Source organism: Gopherus flavomarginatus, chromosome 14 (assembly GCF_025201925.1).
Source record: "Gopherus flavomarginatus isolate rGopFla2 chromosome 14, rGopFla2.mat.asm, whole genome shotgun sequence".
Classification (NCBI taxonomy): Eukaryota; Metazoa; Chordata; order Testudines; family Testudinidae; genus Gopherus; species Gopherus flavomarginatus.
Window position 1 is genome coordinate 42,098,487 of NC_066630.1, and position 22,539 is coordinate 42,121,025.

Genomic DNA, 22,539 nt, shown 5'->3' on the forward strand with positions numbered 1-22,539 from the left:
TGCCGCCGCGCCCCCCCCCCCCCCCGCTGCTGCCCCGGGATCCCCCCCTACTGCTGCCCTGGCATGAGGTGGAAATGAGGGGAGTGTGGACGGGCTCCCCGAGCTCTGCGCCCAGCCCCTCACCGTGGCACTGCGGCTTTTGTTGCAGATCGACGAGCTCTACGAGTCGTATTGCATCCAGCGGCGGCTCCGCGATGGGGCCCACAACATGGTCAAAGCCTACACCGCCGCCTCCCCGGGCAGCCGCGAGGCACGGGACAGCCTGGCAGAGGCCAGCAAGGGCTACAAAGAGTACACCGAGGTAGGGGGGGCCGGGCGGGACTTGGGGGGGGCCGAATGGGGAGGGGCTGGAGCCTGTGGCTAACGGGCACTCTCGTCCCTCCTGTCCCCAGAACATGTGTCTGCTGGAGAGCGAGCTGGAGAGCCAGCTGGGGGAGTTCCACGTCAAGATGAAAGGTACCTGCCCCCCCCGGTATCCCCCACATCCTCCTTCCCGCTCCCTGTGCCCTGCTCCCCCTTCCCACTTGCTCCCCCTCCTAAACCCCCTTCCCGCTCCCCCTCCCACACTAAAATCATGAGTGATGTGGAGAAAGTACATACGTTAAAAAGTGGATAAGGAAAAGTTATTTACTTTTTCCCATAATGCAAGAACTAGGGGTCACCACATGAAATTAATGGGCAGCAGGTTTAAAACAAATAAAAGGAAGTTCTTCTTCACGCAGCGCACAGTCAACCTGTGGAACTCCTTACCTGAGGAGGTTGTGAAGGCTGGACTATAACAGCGTTTAAAAGGGAACTGGATAAATTCATGGAGGTTAAGTCCATAAATGGCTATTAGCCAGGATGGGTTAGGAATGGTGTCCCTAGCCTGTGTTTGTCAGAGGGTGGAGATGGATGGCAGGAGAGAGATCACTTGATCACTGCCTGTTAGGTTCACGCCCTCTGGGGCACCTGGCATTGGCCACTGTCGGCAGATAGGATACTGGGCTGGATGGACCTTTGGTCTGATCCAGTCTGGCTGTTCTTATGTTCACCCTGCTTCCCCTCCCTGCTCCCCCTTCACACCCCGCTCCCCCTCCCTTTGCCCTGCTCCCCCTTCCCGCTCTCCTTCTCACTCCCCCACCCTGCTCCCCCCAACGCCACTCCCCCTCACACCCTGCCCCCCTTCCCGCTCTCCCTTCCTCACCCTGCTCCCCAACACTGCTCCCCCTCCCACACTCTGATCCCCTCCAACCCCGCTCCCCCTCCCACACCCCGCTCCCTCAACCCCGTTCCCCCTCCCTGCTCCCCCTCCCACACTCCACTCCTCCAACCACACTCCCCTTCCAACATCCTGATCCCCCCCGAACCCCGCTCTCCCTTCCTGCTCCCCCACCTTGATCCCCCCAATGTCGCTCCCCCTCCCACTTCCCGCTCCCCCAAACACACTTCCCCCTACACCCACCCTGCTCCGCCTCCCACACCCCACTCCCCGAACCCTGCTCCCCCAACTCCGCTCCCCCCTACACTTACCTTGCTCCGCCTCCCACTCCCCGCACCCTGCTCCCCAATGCCGCTCCTCCTCCCACACCCTGCTCCCTCCACCCTGCTCTCCCCCATCTTCCCCATGCCCCGCTCCCTCCCCATTCCCCCTTAGCCCCCTGCTCCCTTCCACACCCCTGCTCCCCGCTAGCCGCCCACTCCCCCCACACACCCCGCTCCCCTTGCACTCCCTCCTAGCCCCCTGCTGCCCCCCCACCCCCGCTCCCCCAGGGCTTCCTGTGCCACCAGCCACCTCCCCAGGGCACGGCACTGGCCCTTCGCCTCCTGCCCTGCACATAGGACTCAGCACCGAGCCCAGGGCAGGGGGTGAACCCCGGGCCCTTGATCCCCCTCTAGCCGCGTGGCTTCTCTTCGGGGCAGGGCAGGGCCTTACTCCTGTAGGGGCCGGGGCCAGGGGAGTCGGCTGGTTCTAAGCTTCCCCTCCCGCTTCTCTTGCAGGACTGGCCGGGTTTGCCAGGCTCTGTGCTGGGGACCAGTATGAGGTATGTGGGGAAAGCACCTGCAGGCATCAGCGAGCAGGGGGTGGGATTGGGTCACTAGCAGAACCAGCCACTGAAATTCTCCCCAGGGGCAGAGGGGAACCCCAGACAGCTCCCCTCTCCCTAGGGGACAGAGCGAACATGCTGCCGAGCTCTGCCCTGCTGCAGGGAGATGGATGGGGATTGAGGATTGGCCGGGGCACTGGCTCAGAGGGCTGGCATGGGCCGAGAGCCAGGTGTGTCCCAGCTGAGCCCCGCCTGGCTCCTCTCGCCCTCAGATCTTCATGAAGTACGGGCGCCAGCGCTGGAAGCTGAAGGGGCGCATCGAGGGGAACGGGAAGCAGGTGTGGGACAGCGAGGAGATGGTCTTCTTGCCCCTCATCACAGAGTTCCTCTCCATCAAGGTACAGGGGATCCATGGCTGCCACCATGCCCCCAAACAGGCAGCCCCCCGCCCTGTGCCGGGGCCCGGGGCTCTGCAGCCTGCATGGGGGCCCTCGGGGCAAGGGCAGAACAGCTGCCAGCAGCATCCAATGCTGCCGGTACCGGCTGGCTCCTGGCCTGGGATCCTGCTGTGCAGCGCCCGGCTGGCGGCAGAGCTGGCGAGCTGCTGGCTTGTGACTCTGGCCTTGTGCATGTGGCCCGGCCGGAGGTGGCACGTTCAAGTCCCCTGGCACGCTGTGCTGTGTGGAGGGATGCGGCTGCTCGTGCTGAGAGACCCAGCAGAGTGGTTTGGGGCCCCATTGTACACCAGGGTCTGGGCTGCTGCGGGGTGCTCTGCTCACACTCGGGGCTGTGCCCTTTCCCATTGGGCCCCACCCCAGAGAGAGTGTGGGTCAGGCCTCCCCCCGGGGGGTCAGGGATGGGGCAAAGGGCAGAGTCCGGAACTTCCAGTGACTGACCGTAAACGTCGGGTAAAACCCAGCAGGTCTGGGCCCTGCACCCAGCTCGCAGGCGGCTGCTCAACGTGCCCCCGCTCCCGGGCGCTGGCCTCAGCCCCTCCCTCTCCCCGCCAGGTGACGGAGCTCAAGAGCCTGGCCAACCACGTGGTGGTGGGCAACGTCTCGTGCGAAACCAAGGACCTGTTTGCGGCACTGCCGCAGGTGGTAGCTGTCGACATCAACGACCTGGGCACCATCAAGCTCAGCCTGGAGGTGAACTGGAAGTGAGTGGTCTAGGGGAGCGCAGCTGGGGGGCTAGCTGGGCTAGTGTGGCCCTGTCGGCCCTGCTGGGGGCAGCCTGCCCAGCCCGGCGCTGGATAGCTCCGAAGGATGCTGGGGGCTGGTCTGTGGTGCTTGCTTTCCCGATGGCACTGCCCAAGGGTGGGGTCCTGGATCCAGATTGGTCAGGCAGGGCCTCACCTGGGCAGTTGGCCTATGGCCCCTCTGGCAGGCCGTGGTTCCTCAACTGCGGCTGATCCCTTCCTGTGCTCCCCAGCAACGTGGTTAACGCTGCCGGGTGCGGGCAGCCTGCCCAGCCTCCCTTTTTTTGTGCCCTTTTTTGGGCTTCCCACCCGCCCCACCTTCCCTGCTTGCTGTCGCTTTCCACCACTCAGTGCCCGCGCCAGGGTCAGAGCTCAGCGCTGCTACCAGCCCCTGCCTCTCCCTTGTGCTGCCCCTGCCCCGTGGCACCAGGACTGTGCGTGGCAGGAGGATTGGAAGCCCAGCTCCCGTCCTGAGCCCAGCGGCCTCCCGCCTGCAGTGCCAGAGCCCCTGCTCCTCTCACCTCTGTGCTCTCGCCCCCAGCCCCTTCGACAAGGACGATCAGCCCTCAGCTGCCAGCACCGTCAACAAAGCATCCACTGTGAACAAACGATTCTCCACCTACAACCAGAGCCCGCCCGACACGCCCTCCCTGCGGGAGCAGGCCTTCTATGTGAGTGCGCCTGGCCCTGGGACGGGGCATGCCCTGCGCGGGAGCTGGGGGCCGGGAGCGCTCTGGGAGGGACCCTGCCTTCTCTGAGCTACCAGCAGGGTCCTGCTGAGCCTGCGTGCTCCCAGCACTGTGGTGTGTCCGTGTGGGAGCGCAGGGCTCCCCAGTGCTCTGCGTGGGTTGCCTGTGGGTCATGCCCAGGTCATCTTCACAGGGACGTGGCCTTCTGGGCTGCTGCTTCATTGATTTGCAGACGTCCTGCTAGGCCCCCCGTGCCAGAGCCGCTGCACCCTGAGGATGGCAGATGGAGTAGCCAGGCAGCCCCCAGCAGCCGGCTGAATGCCCCCTGAGATCCCTCCCCCTTGCTGACGGCTCCCTCTTCTCTCTGCCCAAGAGCGCAGAGTGGGCGGCCTCCGAGAAACCCGGGGGGGCCTTGCTGGACATCGTCCGCGAGACACTGCTTGAGAAGCTGTCTCGGAGCTGCTCCTGCAGCCAGGGCTCCTCGGTCCAGCTTGGAAGATGCCCGCAGCGGGGCCCTGTAAGTTCGCTGGCTGGGGCCAGCCTGTAGCATAGCCTGGGTGGTCTAGTCACTCCAGATAGCACTAGTCCCGGCTGCCTCCTGCTTGCTAGCACATCCGTAGGTCCTGGCCTTGGGAACCTGTCGGACAGGAATTCCCAGCCCCCAACTGCTCCCTGGCCGGAGCAGCTGGGGCATCTGCTGTCTCTGAGCTGGAGGGCTGGAATGGGAAGGAGCTGGCAGCGGCCTGCAGGTGCCAGGCTGAGCAGGGATCCGAGCGTGAGGGGACACCCCATTCCCCAGAGGCCTGGTCAGGCCCATGCCAGCCTCTCCCTGCACGGACAAGCCTTCGCCTGAGGCTGCCCCGTGCCAAAGGTGGTGCAGTAGCTGCTTGCCATAGCTATAGAGCCTGCCCCTTGCCCTTTCCAGCCCAGTCCATGCCTACCGTGAGACGCGCCTCCTTGCCCATCTCGTATTGCTCATGCCAGCCCCGCCAATGGGACCCGTTGCTCACGCCTGGGGTGGCTCTGGGGCTGCCTGCTGCGGGGGGTAGGGGGGTTAAGGGCTGGAGGAAGGGCACAGAGCAGGGGCTGGCAGCCAGGACTCCTGGGTTCTATCCCCGGCTCTGAGTGGGATGGAGCAGTTACAGCAGGGTTGGACTCCTGGGCAGGGATGGTGCAGGGAATATCCTGGAGATGGACCCAGCCCTGCTTTGGTGGGGGCTGAAGCTGGGCCCTGTGCAGGGGGAATGTGGGCACTCGCACGGTGCGTGAGGGGTGTCAGTCTGCACAAGGCTCTCGTGTCCCGCTGCGGGGGGTAGAGGAGGGGCTGGCGCAGGCTGGGCACCGGAGTACACACTGCGTTGACCAGCCTGGCTCGCTGCGTGGGGCTGTGCTGGCCAGTGCCAGGTGGAGGCTACGCACCTAGCCAGCCCCTTCCTCCCAGGCAGTCTGTCGGGGCCCAGCCGACACGATGGGGACCCTGGCCCGGAGACTGGAGCAATGGTCTGCGGATGGGCCCCTGCCAGTGGAATGCTCCCGCCACCGGGGAGGGTTTGGTTTGGTCCCACAGCCCTGCCCAGGGGGGAGCTGGCTGGGATGCTGGGGGTGACATGGAGTTGGGCTGGGCTGGTGTCCTCACAGTGACTCTGCCCTGCCCCAAGGCAGCTGGGAGACTCTGGGACTCAGCAGGTTGGAGTCGGACGGGGTCTGGGGCACCGGTGGGATAGGGGAGCTGCTGAGGGGGGAGCAGGAGGCTGCTGGGACCCAAGTGAGCCAGTGAGACCCTAGCAGTGTGGGGGGCTGGAGGAAGCTCCATGAGGGCTGGTGGTTGCCAGTGCTGTGGGGCTGGTGTGAACCCCTGGTAGGGCGACCAGACAGCAAATGTGAAAAATCGGGACGGGGTGGGGTGTAATAGGAGCCTATGTAAGAAAAAGACCCAAAAATCAGGACTGTCCCTATAAAATCAGGACATCTGGTCACCCTAACCCCTGGCGAGGGAATGTTGGTGGCTGTGGGGGTGATTGGTGGTGGCGGGTTGTAGTGTGTGCGGGGGGGCGGTCAGGGTCAGAGGCTGGGGAGCTGGCATGGCTGAGGGGGGTGGGCACAGTGGGAGACTGTGGCCAGGGGCTAAGTGGGAAGATGGCATGGCTGGGGGGGCAGGCGTGGCTTGTGGCTGTGGTCAGGGCTGTGGGGGAATTGGCAGGGTGGATGGGTGTGGCTGGTGGCTGCATGGTGGGCCTGGTCAGGGGCTGGGTGAGTGTGCCTGGAGGCTGCATGGGAAGCCATGGCCAAGGGCTGGGTGGGTGTGGCTGGTGGCTGGGTGGGGAGGGCGTGGCCAAGGCTGTGTGCGGAGGGTGTGGCCAGGGGCTGGGTGGGTGTGGCTGCTGGCTGTGAGGGGAGGGTGTGGCCAAGGCTGTGTGAGGAGGATGTGGCCAGGGGCTGGGTGGGCGTGGCCAAGGCTGTGTGCGGAGGGTGTGGCCAGGGGCTGGGTGGGCGTGGCTGCTGGCTGCGAGGGGAGGGTGTGGCCTGGGCTGCATGGGGAGTTGGCAGGGTGGGTGGGTGTGACTGGCGGCCGTGGGGGTGATCGCTGGCAGTGGGGCGCGGCGTGGCTGGTGGAGAGGGGCTGCGTGGGGAGTTGGCAGGGTGGGTGGGTAGGTGTGGCTGGCAGCTGTAGGGGTGATTGCTGGCAGTGGGGTGCGGTGTGGCTGGTGGAGAGGGGCTGTGTGAGGAGTTGGCAGGGTGGGTGGGTGCGGCTGGCGGCTGCGTGGGGAGTTGGCAGGGTGGGTGGGTGCGGCTGGTGGCTGGGTGGGGAGTTGGCAGGGTGGGTGGGTGTGGCTGGTGGCTGTGAGGAGTTGGCAGGGTGGGCGGGTGGGTGTGGCTGGCGGTTGTGTGGGGAGGGCGTGGCCAGGGGCTGGGTGGACAAGGCTGCTGGCTGTGAGGGGAGGGCGTGGCCAAGGCTGTGTGAGGAGATTGTGGCCAGGGGCTGGGTGGGCGTGGCTGCTGGCTGCAAGGGGAGGGTGTGGCCGGGGCTGCGTAGGGAGTTGGCAGCGTGGGTGGGTGCGGCTGGCAGCTGTGGGGGTGATCGCTGGCAGCGAGGTGCGGCGTGGCCAGTGGCGAGGGGCTGTGTGAGGAGTTGGCAGCGTGGGTGGGTGGGTGCGGCTGGCGGCTGTGGGGGTGATGGCTGGCAGTGGGGCGCGGCGTGGCCGGTGGCGAAGGGCTGTGTGAGGAGTTGGCAGGGTGGGAGGGTGGGTGCGGCTGGCGGCCGTGGGGTTTGATCGCTGGCAGCGAGGTGCGGCGTGGCTGGTGGCGAGGGCTGTGTGAGGAGTTGACAGAGTGAATGGGTGGGTATGGCTGGCGGCTGTGGGGGTGATCGCTGGCAGTGGGGCACGGCGTGGCTGGTGGTGAGGGGCTGCGTGGGGAGTTGGCACGGTGCGTGGGTGGGTGTGGCTGGCGGCTGTGGGGGTGATCGCTGGCAGTGAGGTGCGGCGTGGCCAGTGGTGAGGGGCTGCGTGGGGAGTTGGCAGGGTGCGTGGTTGGGTGTGGCTGGCGGCTGTGGGAGTGATCGCTGGCAGCGAGGCACGGCGTGGCCGGTGGTTGTGGGGCTGTGTGGGGAGTTGGCAGGGTGGGTGGGTGTGGCTGGCGGCTGAGTGGGGAGGGAGTGGCCAGAGGCTGGGTGGACAAGGCTGCTGGCTGTGAGGGGAGGGCACGGCCAAGGCTGCAAGGGGAGGGTGTGGCCAGGGGCTGGGTAGGCGTGGCTGCTGGCTGCACGAGGAGGGTTTGGCCAGGGGCTGGGTGGGCGTGGCTGCTGGCTGCGAGGGGAGGGTGTGGCTGGGGCTGCGTGGGGAGTTGGCAGGGTGGGTGGGTGCGGCTGGCAGCTGTGGGGGTGATTGCTGGCAGTGGGGAGTGGCCGGTGGCGAAGGGCTGTGTGAGGAGTTGGCAGGGTGGGAGGGTGGGTATGGCTGGTGGCTGTGGGGGTAATCGCTGGCAGCGAGGCGCGGCGTGGCCGGTGGTGAGCGGCTGTGTGAGGAGTTGGCAGGTGGGCGGGCATGGCTGGTGGCTGTGGGGGTGATCGCTGGCAGCGAGGTGCAGCGTGGCCAGTGGTGAGGGGCTGTGTGAGGAGTTGGCAGAGTGGGTGGGTGGGTGTGGCTGGCGGCTGTGGGGGTGATGGCTGGCAGTGGGGCGTGGCGTGGCCGGTGGCGAGGGGCTGTGTGACGTGCTCTCTTTCTCTAGAACATGCTGCGGCGGCAGGAGGAGCTGGAGAACGGCACGGCCTGGTCCATCTCCTCAGAGTCGTCGGACGATTCCTCCAGCCCCCAGCTGTCGGGCAGCGCCCGCCACGCCTCCCACAAGCCCATCGTACAGCCCGAGGTGCAGGCCTCCGCCCCCGCCATCGAGATCGCCTTCTCCCAGCAAGAGGAGGCCGGCGCCACAGCAGAGCCACCCAGCCGGCAGGAGGAGCCAGGCAGCGCGACGAAGGAGGTGGTGGCCAATGGCCACGTGCCCTATTCCCGGACTCTGAGCCACATCAGCGAGAGCAGCCTGGATGCGGCAGTGGATTGCAGGGAGGGCCCCAGTGCCCACAGGGAGCCTTCCCCAGTTCCCCAGGACCCCAGCACCGGGGAGCTGCCTCCCCCGGAAACGGACGCCCACCCCGAGGCCTCGAACCTGCTGGTGCCCTGGACAGGGCCGGACCAGAGCCCGGAGGCTGAAGCCTGTGGGGCCGTGTCTCAGGCCGAGGCCTGTGAGCCTGTGGTGGGGCGGGCTGAGGCCACTGTGTGCCAAGCTCTGGGGCCGCAGGGGCATGAGGTCTCCCCGGACCCGCCAGTGGTGCTGCATCCAGTCTCAGAGGAGAGGGGGAGGCTGGCCCCAGCCCAGCTCCTGCTCACCAGCCCGGCAGAGGTGCCAAGGCCCAAGCCTGTGGACTGCGGCCTGGAGGAGGCCATCGGCTTGCTGGGCTCGGCCCTGGACGACTATCGGGGGCAGTTCCCCGAGCTGCAGCCACTGGAGCGGGAGCTGAAACACCTGGAGGAGATCCTCATGGTAAGGGGGCAGTGGTGGGGCCTCGAGGATGGCGCCAGCCGTGCAGGTCAGTGCCCAGCTCCTGCCCTTTGGCTGGGGACACTGGTTCATGGGCCCCTCGCGTACGGTCAGATGGGGGTTGGAAGGGGTTACATCGTGACGAGCGGGGTTTGGGGAGCAGGGCCCAGGGAGCGTGGCCGGGTCCCTGGGCAGCCAGGGCAGACCCTGGGCAGACCCTGGGATGATGGGCAGCAGATGCGGTGTGGCAGGGACTGTGGTGCCTAGAACCAGCTGCCGCAGTGTGCCCACTGCCCGTCTTCCCACCGTGCCCAGGGCCCCTGTGGAGCAGCCCAGGCCCGGGGCCCAGCACGGGTCCCAGCTGGCGCAAATGCAGGGCAGCAGCAGCTGGCCAGTGGCCCGGGGACACAGTCTGCCCAGCCCCCACTCCTTACCTCCTTCCCCGCAGCACAAGCAGGGCGTCTTCCTGAGCCGCGCCTCCAGCATGAGCCTGACGGTGGAGCACGCCCTGGAGAGCTTCAGCTTCCTCAACACCTCGGACATGGACGACTCGGAGGGCTCGGAGGAGGAGTGGTGAGCCGGGTGGGGGTCTCTCCCTGGGGCAGTGGCACGGGCCGCCCCCGTTGAGGAGGCCTGGGGCAGGGCAGCAGAACGGCCCTGTGGGTAGGTTCTGGTCCCAGGCGCTGACCCAGGGTGCCTGGCCAGTTCCCTGCGTGGGGGTGACCCACGTGCAGAGCTGGTCGTTGAGCTCAGGGAGTCAGACCGAGGGGCCAGGTTCGATCCCCGTTGCCCCCATCACTACACGGGGTTTTGCTGCCGTCCCCATCGATGTGCCTGGGAAGCCCAGCACCTGCTGGCTATCGCCCCCTGGTGGCCAGGCCTGGCTCTCAGCGGCAGCCTCCTCCGCCAGTGGGACCCCGGTATTGCGGGGGTGCTGGGAGCCGGGGTGGCGCGCACAGCCTCGGCTTTGCCAGCAAGGGTGCCGCAGAGCCAGTGCGGGCCCCTAGTCCCCAGTGAGCCACGCTTTGGGCAGGCTGTGCTGCAGCAGCATCACTTAGTGGTCAGAGTCTTGGAGTGTGGTCCGTATTCACTGCCTCCTCTCCCACCCGGCTTTCCAGAGCTGGGGTGCAGAGGGGAGCGTGTGGCCCAGCTGCTGTCCCCTGCTCCCCCACACCCCCAGATGTAGGGGGCTGACTCCTTGAGGAAACCAGAAGTGGGTCTCAAACCCATCCAACTCCTTGTCCACTCTGAACCACAGGGATCTAGAGGTTAGACTAGCAATGGCCCCTGGCCCCAGGCCCTTCCCACTTTGGGTGCTGCTGCACAACACACTCCTTGGAGGCCTGGGGGACTGTTAGACGAGGGTATGAAGCCCAGGACTCCTGCCACAAGGTTGGCAGCAGCTGTCAGGGATTAAAGCAGAGGCCCAGGACTCCTGAGTTCTGTGCTTGCAGGGCGGCAGTGGGTGCTGGGGGTTAGAGCAGAGGCCCAGGACTCCTAGGGTCTGTGCTCGCAGGGTGGCAGTGGGTGCTGGGGGTTAGAGCAGAGGCCCAGGACTCCTGGGGTCTATGCTCGCAGGGCGGCGGTGGGTGCTGGGGGTTAGAGCAGAGGTCCAGGACTCCTGGGTTCTGTGCTCGCAGGGCGGCGGTGGGTGCTGGGGGTTAGAGCAGAGGCCCAGGACTCCTGGGGTCTGAGCTCGCAGGGTGGCAGTGGGTCCTGGGGGGTAGAGCAGAGGCCCAGGACTCCTGGGATCTGTTCCTGGCTGTGCAGTTGACTCACTGAGTGGCCTCTCTGTAATGTGGCTGGCGCTGCCCACCCCAGGGGACCAAAAGGCTCAGTCACTGGGGGCTGGGTGCACTGGGGGGCCTGAGCTGCCCTGGGAGCTGCCCCAGGAGCCTGGGGGCAGAAGGCACTCGAGCAGGGGGACAGCTTCCTGGGGCGCTTTTCACCCACATGGCCAGGGGCCATCTCCAGGGGTTCCCACGATCACTTCCCAGGTGTGACCCCAAGCGCCCAGCCCCTGGAGTGCCCCACCTGCTCCTCCATGCACAGAGGGGCCTGCTGCTCCACGGCTGTGCCTGCGTGTCATTGAATGCTGGGGCCGTTGGGGGTGGGGATGAGCGTGCGTGTTGTCTGCGGACTCGGCGGCAGCAGCAGGGTGCTCAGTAGGGTAGGTCCTACGGAAACCATGGCTCTTTTTAAATTCCTTTGTTGCAAGTTCACCTGCAGGAGAACTGGAAGGATTTAAGCCCCAGCCCTGGAGCTGGAGGCTGTTCCTCGGGGCAGGAGACTTGGTGCCTGTGGCTGAGGGGGGAGGGTCCCCTTGCTTTGTGGGTGTGTGTTTACGTGTCCCCCTGTTTCTGCAGGAGGGCTGGCGGAGCCCGTGCTGCAAGTGGGGCATTGGGAGGCTGCGAGGTGATGGCTGAGGACACCGGCACGTGCCGCGGCTCCGAGGGCAGCTCTGACCCCATGAGCACTGGCAATGAGTTTCTGGACAGGGCCGTGGTGCTGCACCTCAGTAACTGCAACCGCCTGCTGCTGGTGAGTGTGTGGGACGGGAAGCCATGTGGCGGGGGGCATCTGCTGGCATGCGGGGCTGTGGCCTTGCTGAGGGCTCCTGCAGAGTCGGGGGGTGCCGGGGCGCCAGGCTGGCAACCTCTGGCATGCCTGGTGGGGTGGCACTGGCGCTCAGCCATTCCAAGCATAGACTCCCCCTTGGCCAACACCGAGGGACGCTGTGGGCTGGCATGAACCGTGGCAGCTGCTGCCCCCAGCTCTGAAGGCAGCTCCTGGCGTGCCATGCTCCCCAACGGGCACACTGGGAGTGTGCAGGCACCCCCAGGCACTGATCCCATCCCCAAGCACTGACATGTCTGTGACTTGCAGAAACTGGGCACATTTGGGCCGCTGCGATGCCGGGAGATGTACGCCCTGGACAAGCTGATGAGGGAAGCGCAGGTTCTGGAGATTGTCTGCCAGCTGACGGAGGAGAAATCAGGGGCGGCCAACGCTGCAGCGGAAGGTAAAGGCCCTGGCACAGCACCCATTTCAGGCCCACCAATGGGCACCACGGGGCACTGCCTGCCAGGGCATGGGCTGGGGTCAGAGGGCTGGGGCTTGCCACTGGGGTCTGTGCTGGGCTCCCTGTCGCGGTCCCCCGTGCTGGGCGTGGGTGGCCCTGACCGTGTCTCTGCCCACAGTGGTGCAGTTCTCCACCCGGAAGGAGGGGGTGCTGGCCCTCTGGGACTGCTGTGTGGAGCAGCCCAATGTGTACACCTGCCCCGTGGAGCGGTTCCTGCGCACACTCAGTGCCCAGTATGCAGCACCCGTGGCTGAGCGGCAGCCAGGCCTGGCAGAGTCAGGTGAGTGCAGTCTCGGGACACCCCGCACTGCCTGGATGGGCTGAGAGCCCTGGGCAATGGCTCAGCTCCGATTGGCCATCTCTGGCTCCCCCGCCCAGGCCCACAGCGACTCTGAGAGCCGAGAAAAGAACCCAGGAGTCCTGCCTCCCAGTCCTCTGCTTTGGCTAGCCCGTCCCGCCCCCCCCCCCCCCCCCCGGAAATGCCAGTGGTGGCAAAGTACCAACCTGCTGGAGGGGGCTGTCTTGGTGCCAGCCCAGACGGCCTTGGGGCTTTGTGCCAGCGAGGTGCCCAGGTGGCCAAGAATCCCTGCCCAAGGGTACTGACCCGGTGCCCTCTCCCTGCAGTGTGCGTGAAGCTCGTGGAAGATGTGCTGGACCGGCGGCTGCCCAAGCGACCTGGGAGCAGCCAGGGTGAGCAGCTCACCATCTTCCAGTACTGGAGCCACTTCGAGTCGCTCCCCGTGTCTACACTGGATGCCTACATCATGGAGCTGGCTGAGGAAGGTAAGAGCCTGCAGTTCCCTCATAGCTCCAGCGCTGGCACAGACAGGGCACTGCTGCGGTTCCCATGCTCGAGGAGTGGGTGGTACCAGCGCTGGCACAGGCAGGGCGCTGGTGCGGGTTCTGTGCTGGAGGGCTGGGTGGTACCGGCGCTGGCACAGGCAGGGCGCTGGTGCGGGTTCTGTGCTGGAGGGCTGGGTGGTACCAGCACTGGTACAGGTGGGGTGTTGATGCAGTTCCCATGTTGGAGGGGTAGGTGGTACCGGTGCTGGCACAGGCAGGGTGCTGGTGCGGGTTCTGTGCTGGAGGGGTGGGTGGTACCGGCACTGGCACAGGTGGGGCGCTGGTGCGGGTTCTGTGCTGGAGGGTGGGTGGTACCGGCACTGGCACAGGCAGGGTGCTGGTGCGGGTTCTGTGCTGGAGGGGTGGGTGGTACCGGCGCTGGCACAGGCAGGGTGTTGGTGCGGGTTCTGTGTTCGAGGGGTGGGTGGTACTGGCGCTGGCACAGGCTGGGCGCTGGTGCAGTTCCCCTGCTCTGAGTCGTTAGAGGGCCCAGCACTCACTGTGCCAGTGCAGCAGACAGCACCAGACTGTCTCTAGCACCTGCCCGTGCCAGCTCGCTGGCAGGCCCAGACTGAGCCAGGCTGTGCGCCGCGATGGCCCAAGGTGCAGTGGGGCTGGACTGAGCTGCTCCTGCCAACTGGCCCAGGGCTGCCGGCCCCTGCCTGTGTGCTCAGGGCTGCCGGCCCCTGCCTGTGTGCTCAGGCCTTCCCCGGCTCATTCTCCCTCTGCCTGCGGATCACACAGCGCGGCTGGGATACGGCCCCTCGCTCTTCCCTGCCAGGCCCAGCTCTACCACCGGTGCGGGGCGCCCACCTTCCCGTCCCTCTGGTCTTTGTGGGAGCCAGGCCGGCCCCCCAGGGCACAAGTGGGGCTCCCCAGATGTGCTGCGGCTGTTCTCACACCCCCTCTCTGCAGTGCTGCTGGCCCAGAGCCTGAACTCGGACGACCAGGATGTGGTGCTGAAGGCGCTGAAGCGAGTGCCCGAGAGCCGACTCAAGAAGGACGGGCTGAAGGCCATGAGCTCGCTGCTCATCGAGGGTAACAGCAAAGTTGTCAGCGCCGTGTCTGCCCAGCTGCGCAGCCTCGCCGAGAACCCTCGCTTCCGGGAACGGGTGAGAGCAGGGCCCTCCCACCCTTGCCAGGCTGGGAATGGGGCACAAGGGGAGGGAGGGGGATGGGGGGTACCAGCTTATCTCAGAGGCTTTGCCCATGCCTACCGGCTTGGGGCAGCCTGCACAGCCCTGCGGTGCTGATCTCTGTGTCCCCCAGGCCCTCGTGTGGTTCTTGGAGCAGCTGGAAGATGAAGAGGTGCAGATGCGAATCGCCAGCTGCGCAGCCCTGGGGTGTCTCAAGGTAAGTGCAGCCCCCGCATCTCGTCTGCATGGGGGTCGATGGCAGAGAGCAGCTGCCAAGGCCGTGCCCCTCTCACCGCTGGGCCATTGTGTCCATGGGGGATGACTTGGGGCCCAGGCCAGTGCAGCGGAGGGGAAATTGCCCAGATCCTCCCTGTACCCTGCTGCCGGTGGGACCTCAGTGGCCTCTCTTCCTAGACACAATGGCAGCAGCATCCTGCGTGTGCCGGAGTCCGGAGAGCCAGGGCAATGGCTGAGCTCACCCTGTGCGGGTGGCTGTGGAGTGGGGGGAAACAGGGAGGGAGGTGGTGGAGCCCCAGCGAGACTGGAATGGACACAGGCAGCAGGAAGGAGGTGGCCTGTCCCCAGCCCGGAGAAGCCATGAGATGCGCCTGCACAGGGGAGGATTCGGGAGGCAGCTCCACCCACCACTTGGGCAGCACTGAGGGCAGCGGGGAGGGTGGGGGCAGGGACACAGCTGGCCCAGAGCAGCCCATGGGGGGCCCTGTCTTGGCCAACTGCCTGCAGGGTGCGAGCGTGGAGCTCTGGGACTGGTCTCTCTGCCAGAACCAAGACAGGACCACAGAGACCTTGTTCCCACCCTCCACTTGTCTTCCTGGCCTCCGGCCTGCCCATGCTGCCCCGGTGCTGGGAGTGCAGGCAGGGCAAGGATGGGCACCGCGCTGCCATTGCAGGCGCACGCTCAGCGCCATGTCGGCCTCTCCCGGCAGGCCAAAGAAAGCATCGAGCAGCTGGTGTATCTGTGCCAAACGGACAAGGAGGACGTGCGGGAGGCGGCCAAGCAGAGCCTGATGCTGTGCGGTGAGTGCCCTGCTGCACACCCGGGCCTGGAGTGGCTGCTTTAGGTGGCACCAAAGCCAGACCCTGCTCGCACCCCCTTGGCACATGGCTCCCGTTGGTACCGTCCCAGTGCCAGAGTTGATCTTAGAGCAAGGTTCCCCGGTCCTGTCCATGCTAGACCCTGGCTGCAGATGAGGGCACAGTGGACCAGCTGGATATGTCCTAGGCCTTGGGTCCATGCCCCGCTCCGTGAGCTCAGGCTCCCTCCTGGCCTGCTGCTGGCACCACCCGTGGGCCTGGCCGGGGTGAGAGCAGAAGCAGCCCCTAGCTAATGTCAGCAGGTGCCCTGAGAACGCGAAGCGCTAAGTGTCACTGTTATTTATTAGATGGCACTGAGAGAACCATCTGATTGGCTAACTAGGCTTCCGAGTCGTGGCGGAAGCTGCACAGGTCGGGACGTGTTGGCCAGATTCGTTCCCGCTCCCCCATTCCTGCTGCTTGGCTCATGAGTGTCTCTTGTTTTGGACCCTGTCAGCCATGTCCTTTTAGCCTGTGTCTTTGCTGTGTGTGGAACCCCAGTTCTGTGGCACTCCCCGAATGTGTCGGCGTGTAGCGTCCAGACTCTCAGCCCTGCTGGTGTGTGCGTGCATGCTGCCCCCTAGTGGCTGCAGCCTGCACGGGCTCTGCCAGCTGAGGGCATTTGCCCCTTAGCAGAACTGTTTGAGGGCTGGAGCTGAGCACCCTGGGTTCCATCTGCCCCCTCACCGGGCTTCTGTATTATTACCATTGACATTGAGCAGAAAAGTCCTGTAGAAGCCTGAAGCAAGCCGTGTGCATCAGCCACAAGCTCTCAGTAAGCAGCAGGCTCAGCAGAGGGGAGCCAAGAACCCTGCTCTCCTGACTGCCATCCTGGGGCTGCTGCTCAGCTGGGCCATGGCCTGAGTGGAGGGGACGGGGGGCTTAGAGGGGCCTGGGAAGGGAGCCTGCTGCGTGGCTGGGGTGACTGACCGCGGCGTGTGTTTGCAGGGGAAGATGGTAAATCGGCTCACCGGCGGCTGGAGGAGACTCTGAACAGCTTACCGAGGATCTTCGCGCCAGGCAGCATGGCCAGCACCGCCTTCTGAGACACGCTGGCACTAACACACTTGTGATCCCTTTGGGTGAAGGCACCAGGGAGCTGCTGGAGGCTCTCGCAGCCTGGGCCCAGCTCCCATCCCTTGGGAACATGCAGCAGTATTACCTCCCTGCCAGCCCGACACACCCCGCTCACTGCCTTATGGAGCACAGCTTTCCCTCCCCCGGCACTGTGCCAGAGGGGCTGCTGGGCCCACCACCAGGGAGAAGAGGGGCTTCGGACACTCCCTTCCCCTCCAACTTGCTTTTCTGTTTCAACTTGCTAGGTGGGGCCAGAGCTTGTGCGCCCCTGCTGGAGCCTGGGTGGGCACGTGAAGTCTGCATTGGGACTCCTTCCAGTAGCTCGCAGGCTGCGCAGACTTCCCCAGATGGACATGCACTTTGAGGCGATGTTGTTTCTTTCCGGGAGCTCCCTTTGCTGTGGGCACCGTCCTCCTTCAGCGCCTGGAGTCCCCGGGACTCAAATAAAAGGAGACATAGATATTAATATATTCTGCTGGCGTATCTTCTTTTCAGCTCCAGGGGCCTCCCCCTCCCCTGCCTTGCCCGCAGGGACCCACAGCTGAGCCTTCCCCTGATGTTAGTTGTCATTTTTAAAGCAGGGTGGGGGAGAGGAGCAACACAGAACGGGGACAGATGGACAGAACCTGTCACCTTTTTGGTTTATTTTATTTTTTATTTACTGAGTTTTGCAGAAAAGCAAAAGCAAAAAAATCTTTTCTATAAAGTCTCTATAAATCTATATATAATGTAATTACAGAGAATGGCTAATTTTGATTTTAAACCAGAAATAAAAATAAACCTTTAATGAGCAAAGGTGTCGCTTTGTGAGAGTTTTGCCTGGGGCAGAAGTAGAGGCTAGTGGTTAAAGCGGCGGGGCTGGCGTTCGGCAGCAAGGTCTTGTGAGCAGAGCCGGGATTAGCTGTGCGGCCTGGGAAAGTTCTGTGCTGCTTGCCCACTTCTAACGTAGGGGTGCCTGTCTTCCCGGAGATTAACTTCTTAGAGCACTTTAGGATCCTCATTCCTAGAAATGTGAAGTGGTTGGTCCCTCCCAGTTTGGAGATAGCGCTCAGCACCCTGCTGCCTGTGGGCAGCTGCAGGAGAGACGCTTTGGAGGAGGGTGGATAGCAAGTGTATTTTTTCCACAGTGCAGCATGGTAGAAATGATCCAAAAGGTGAACACCACTGCACAAGGACCCCTCTGCCTTCAGGCAGCCAGGGGGGGTGCTAATACTGGGCCTGATCGATGCACCTCCTATGTACTTACAGCACAATGCAGGCAGCTGCCCAGCGGAGCTGGCGGCAAAGACTGTGCAGTGCTTTGGCTGGCTTTGCTTTTGCAGCCAGCTCGTGTGAAGCGCCTGCTCAGAGGGGAAACTACTGCCTCTAGGCACAGCGTGAAGCCCAGAAGGACACATGGGCTGCGAAGGCAGGATATGCCTGACCTGTAGCATTGGCTGGCACAGCCTGGAGGAGTAGCAGCCAGAGTATTTTTCTGAATGTAACCCCTGCCCCCGCCTGTTAATGACTGTCGGCTGTTACACGCCGCTCCGTATGTGCCACCCTGCACAGAGGAGCGTGTTTGAGAACACTGGGGGATGGGTGGCCAGTGCTGTCCTGTTGGGAGGCAGGGAGCAGAAGCAAATCATGGGACTGTCATCTCCTCCCTCCCCTGCAGCAGGAACACCAGCGCAGCAGGCTCTTTGTGGAAGGGCACAGATCCAGGGCTTTCCTGGGGCAGCTGCTGCAGCCAGCCGCGGAAGCCTCCCTTGAGAAAGGGGGCCAGACGCTCCATGAGCTTGTGCTGTGCACCAGCCGGAGGGGAGCTGGAAGCTGCACACGCTGCCTGTCTCAGCTCAGCCCTCTGCTCAGCGGGCTCGTTAAATCTTTGGGGAGATCAGGCCCAAGGAGAGGGCGGGGCAGCAGGAGGAGACTGGTTGAGGCAGCAGCTCCCAAGAGTCTTTCCCCCCCCTCCAGCGAGAGCCATGTAACACCCACTGAGTGGGGTGGAGGGAGACCTGAGTCCCCCCATTTCAGATTGCTGGCATCTGTACTGCAGCTCAACTTTAAGGGGACAGGGTCAAAATGTAGGCTAGATAAACAGGCTTTTCATAAATCTTCCTGTTTCCAGTCCCAATGCCCAGTTATTCTGAAGCAGACGTTCCCCAAAGTGTTCGCAGCTCTGACACAGCCAGGCAAAGACCTGAAAGGGGAACTGACTGCAGCGACCGTCACCCCTGAGCTGCAGGAAATGCAGCAAGGACCCAGAGCATCAACAGCAACGAGCCAAGTGGAATTTGAAACCACTTTTACTTTGCTTTAGGTCATTTGGCCTTAAGTTGATGCCCGGCCTTTAAAAAGAGGCCTTGGATGATGATTTTTTTAAATAGGGAACAGAGATTTTCTCCTTCACTGAACTCCACAAAAACTGAAGGAAGTTTGCCTAAGCTTAAAACCAAAAAAGGTACTAGCTGGCAGACTGGGTAGAGAAACCTTCATCCACAAGGTGAGTGGGCAAGCTGACCAGATGGACAGCTGTACTGCAGTGCTGCTCCCAGCCTGACCCTGGCAGGTTCACGCACAGGAAACAAGAAGCTGCCTTTGGTAGTGGGATGCCCTCTCCTACACTTGTAAGTAGCAGACAGGTGCTGCTGGGTCAGTGCTCACTCAGTGGGAGCCAGGCTGCCGCATGCCCATCTCCCCGTGATACATGTGGCATCTCAGAGGCATCCATTAGCAGCCAGACGTTATCGACTGCCCAGGAGGGACTTGTGAAGAATCCTTGCCCCGCTGCTCAGTACCGTGTTAATGGGGAAGAGATGGGACTCTCTGACTGAGATTTCTCCTTTCTAGCTCCTGCAGCTCCCCATGTGACAGTCACTACTGAAACTTTTTTGAGCCTCTCTAACTTCCCCAGAGCCCTGAATAATGGGGGGAGGGGGCTCCTTTTACTTGTTCTCCCTCGACCCTATAGGGAAACCCCATTGCTCTACTTTGCCAATGCCCTGTGACAGGAGTGTAGGTGGCCCCCCCAGATTAATCAGAGGCGATGGAACTGGGGGCCAGCACTCCCTCCGCTGTAAGATTTCTCTGTCCCCTGAAGGATGTTGCATTTGGGGCAGCACGACTGGAAACGGTTCTATTACCAGTACACAGTGAAGCTGCTCTCCATTCATGCTTTGCCTGTCAGGCTCACATTCCTGTCACACCACCTGGTCTCCCTTGTGTTGCCGGCAGATAACTGCCTGAGGCCAAGCAACAGCGGGGGGGTCCGTCGCCTGGTGTGCCGCGCCAATAAACACACCAGGGTGGAGAAGCAAACCAAGTTTATTTGAGATCTCAAAGCGGTGCAGGGAGATTGACTCAGATCAAGCACACCTAAAACAAGCAGTCTGTTCCTTTATATCCATGAGAACTTTTCTCACTGACTAGCAATCCCCCGTTTCCCCTCCCTCTGCCTCCTTCCTCCCCCTGTAGCAATTACGTAAGCGCAGGTGCATTAAGTAATCTTGGCCGCGGCAGCTCGTTAGTAAGTTTTCCTTCTGCAAGTTATCTTGTCCTTCTGCTAAAGGTGCACAGGCCTCATTATTTCTGCTTTAGACCAGTTAGAACTGTTGCAACTGATAACGGCTGTTACACCTGGCCTTTTAGGTCGATTAAAGTTCAAACATGGAGGGACTCTTGTCTGCTGAGGCCTAAAACCAGGAAGGCTCCATACTCTTGTGGCCTTCCACCCTCCTGAGTTACGTAGGGTTATGCTTAGTGACACCAACAACTCCCTCCTTTGAGAATACTCAACAAACTTTTGGCTGAGTGTTCTCACATTTAAAGGATAACATGTGATTTAGCTCTAGGGAGCTGAAGTGCTTTACAGCAAGCAAGCAAGAGAAGAGTAACAATACACAACACCACACCAGTGAGCAGGAGGTGAACAATGCCTTCCCCTATTTTTCCCAGGTTAAGTAACCAGCCCCAGAGGGAATCAGAAATAGTGGGTTTCCTTTCCTGGGCCTTCCACTGTTTAAAAGCCTGTTTGGCTGACAGGATGTACTTTTTAATATCCTGTGCGTCTTCTGGGACATAAGTACAGCATTCATCCCCTATAAGGGCGCACATCCTGCCCTGGGAAGCCACACTTCCACCCAGGAAGTGTCCAAGTATGTCTCCATGATCACAGATCAGATGGTATTTCTGATGCGTCTGTAAGGGCAGTGGGCCAAGTCTGGTACTCAAGATCACTTCAAATGGCCATCATCTGGTAATTCAGGAAATCCCGAATTCCTAAACATACTAGATCCCACTGCAATGCCTTCCCAGCCTCAGTGATATTCAATACCATCTTTCCTTGGTGTAGTACTATAATACACCTGTTATTTAACTATTCTCAGGTACTTTCAAAAGGCATCGACATTAATAGCATAGGAAGGGGGTTACATTATTAGTCACTCTCCAGGACACAGGGCGCAGCCTGTAGAATAAACCCCAAAATCCAATTAATACCACATTCCCAAACATGGGTCCCACAAATGTCCTCCCACCAGTGTATAATTCTTTGTTTCTTCACCAGGGTCAGTTCTTAATGTTCTTTCTAGTCAGGAATTCCTGGACTTTGGCAATTTCAGTGGAGCGAGTGTTCCTTCTTCTTTCCCAAAACAGTCGTGGTGCAGCATCCTTGTACTTTTTCCCTACTGTCCAGAAGGCACAGTGGAGCTAGAAGGTGAAATAGGCTAATCATCAGTAGGAGAATTCTCCCGATGTGGAGGGGTCTTTTTGCAGTGAGAATCTTGGGTCCATGCAGTCAGTCTTTGACATTTTACAGCGATGGTGGTAGTCACCGGGACTTAAGGGCCTTTCCAGGGTGGAGCCAGAGCAGACTTTCGTCGGTGGACCTTTACATCAATCCCGTCTCCTGGTTCCAAAGAGTGGTAGGGCTGCTAGGGTCTTTGGGTAGCGCTTCTTTACCTGTGAGAAAAGAAACTTAACACATTTCATTAGTGCCTGGCAATGTTTTGCAAATCTCATAGCTGCGTGGGCAAATTCAAGCCCTCCTTTTCCTGGTTGTTAGCCAAGTCTTAACTGTGAGCAGTGTTCTTGAATGGAGTCAGTATCTTATCTATAGCCTGAGCTTGCTATTTTATTTTATTTTTTTTCAGTTAATTCATTCTGTTCTTTGTCCTTCTTCCCTTCTTGGCTTCTTTTAACCTGCAAAGGAAACTTCCACTTTTTACTTATACACCTTCTTCCCAACAATGAAGACATAAACATTGTCATTATACAGTACATTAGTCTTATTATTTAATATATGCCACACACACCCTTTTGCTAAAATAACCTTATTACAGAGCTTTGGAGCAACAAGCCAGGACAAGCACACCCACTTTGAGGAGTTCACTCAATACAACCTCTAGTCCAATAGCCTTTCACCATCCCCAGCCCTCTGGCTAGAAATCTGAGGTAGCCAAAAAGATCCCATGTACAATATGGGGAGTGGGTTAACTTTTCATGTCTTTGCTTTCAAAGACTGTTGGTATGCAAATTTTAACAACAATTTTTGCAATTAACAGTTTGGCCAATGAAATTTCTTTTCTTTACTTAAGGAAATGCATTAGACTTTAGTATATTACATTCTCCTGATTTATCCAAACACTTTGTATTCCAAGTTGAACAAAACAAATATCTGCATTTTAATTTAATCTTTTTGTTTGATTTTAAACTAGACTATTTTATAAAAATATTAAACACAAAAATTCCGGCCACAAGACAAACACCACAGGACAGAACATAGAACACAAAACATGATTCCTATTGTGCCAGTAAATGCATGGTACGTTGAATGCTGTTCAGCTGGCATCAGTTTTCTCTGATTATCTGAAAGACAAAAAAAAGAGAGGTCTACCCACCCCTTCTGGGCAGACAATCATCGCTTGAAATATACAAATACTCTTGTTGGCTTCAGGCAAAACAGAGGAATTACCCCATAGTTTCTTGTATTTGTTTCATAGGCAGCCCAGGTTTTCAATTACATAACACTGTATACATTCTTCAGCTAATTCAACTAAATTGTTCATAGCCAAACCAAATGATTGCAATCCAATAACTTCTTTTCCTGAATTTATTTACAAACATTTCACAGACACCAAAAACTTTTTTTTCTTTAGCATTTTTACAAAGTTCAACTGCTGTTTCGTTCAACAACTACAGAGTTAACTTCTCACTCTCCCTTAAATCACTTGCTTGTCTCCCAACAGCCACTTTTATCAACTTAAATCACCATTCCAAGTAAGTCCTGGGTATTTGAAATCTCCATGCTTACACTTACTGACTCCTTCCTTCCACTACACCCTTAAAGTTTTCCAACCTGTTTTCCAATCTCTCTGTC

General features: G+C 60.9%; 1 protein-coding gene across 5 annotated transcripts in view; it reads left to right on the plus strand.

The window, feature by feature from the left end:
- RIPOR1 (RHO family interacting cell polarization regulator 1) overlaps positions 1 to 16,647 on the plus strand; it is a 130,254-nt gene extending 113,607 nt beyond the window's left edge. For 4 of the 5 annotated variants that reach the window (XM_050922345.1, XM_050922343.1, XM_050922340.1 and 1 more), the window contains 16 exons: positions 149 to 301; positions 393 to 456; positions 1,981 to 2,024; positions 2,300 to 2,425; positions 3,038 to 3,186; positions 3,767 to 3,896; positions 8,142 to 8,951; positions 9,397 to 9,521; positions 11,315 to 11,489; positions 11,835 to 11,970; positions 12,149 to 12,310; positions 12,655 to 12,813; positions 13,789 to 13,985; positions 14,143 to 14,226; positions 14,957 to 15,047; positions 16,053 to 16,647. In XM_050922345.1, coding sequence (XP_050778302.1) covers positions 149 to 301; positions 393 to 456; positions 1,981 to 2,024; positions 2,300 to 2,425; positions 3,038 to 3,186; positions 3,767 to 3,896; positions 8,142 to 8,951; positions 9,397 to 9,521; positions 11,315 to 11,489; positions 11,835 to 11,970; positions 12,149 to 12,310; positions 12,655 to 12,813; positions 13,789 to 13,985; positions 14,143 to 14,226; positions 14,957 to 15,047; positions 16,053 to 16,150 — 2,703 coding nt within the window. In that variant the 3' untranslated portion in view covers positions 16,151 to 16,647. Of the gene's footprint in view, positions 1 to 148; positions 302 to 392; positions 457 to 1,980; positions 2,025 to 2,299; positions 2,426 to 3,037; positions 3,187 to 3,766; positions 3,897 to 8,141; positions 8,952 to 9,396; positions 9,522 to 11,314; positions 11,490 to 11,834; positions 11,971 to 12,148; positions 12,311 to 12,654; positions 12,814 to 13,788; positions 13,986 to 14,142; positions 14,227 to 14,956; positions 15,048 to 15,412; positions 16,021 to 16,052 lie in introns of those variants that run through there. The other variant, XM_050922341.1, reaches the window with a different exon arrangement.
- The last annotated feature ends 5,892 nt before the right edge of the window (positions 16,648 to 22,539 follow it).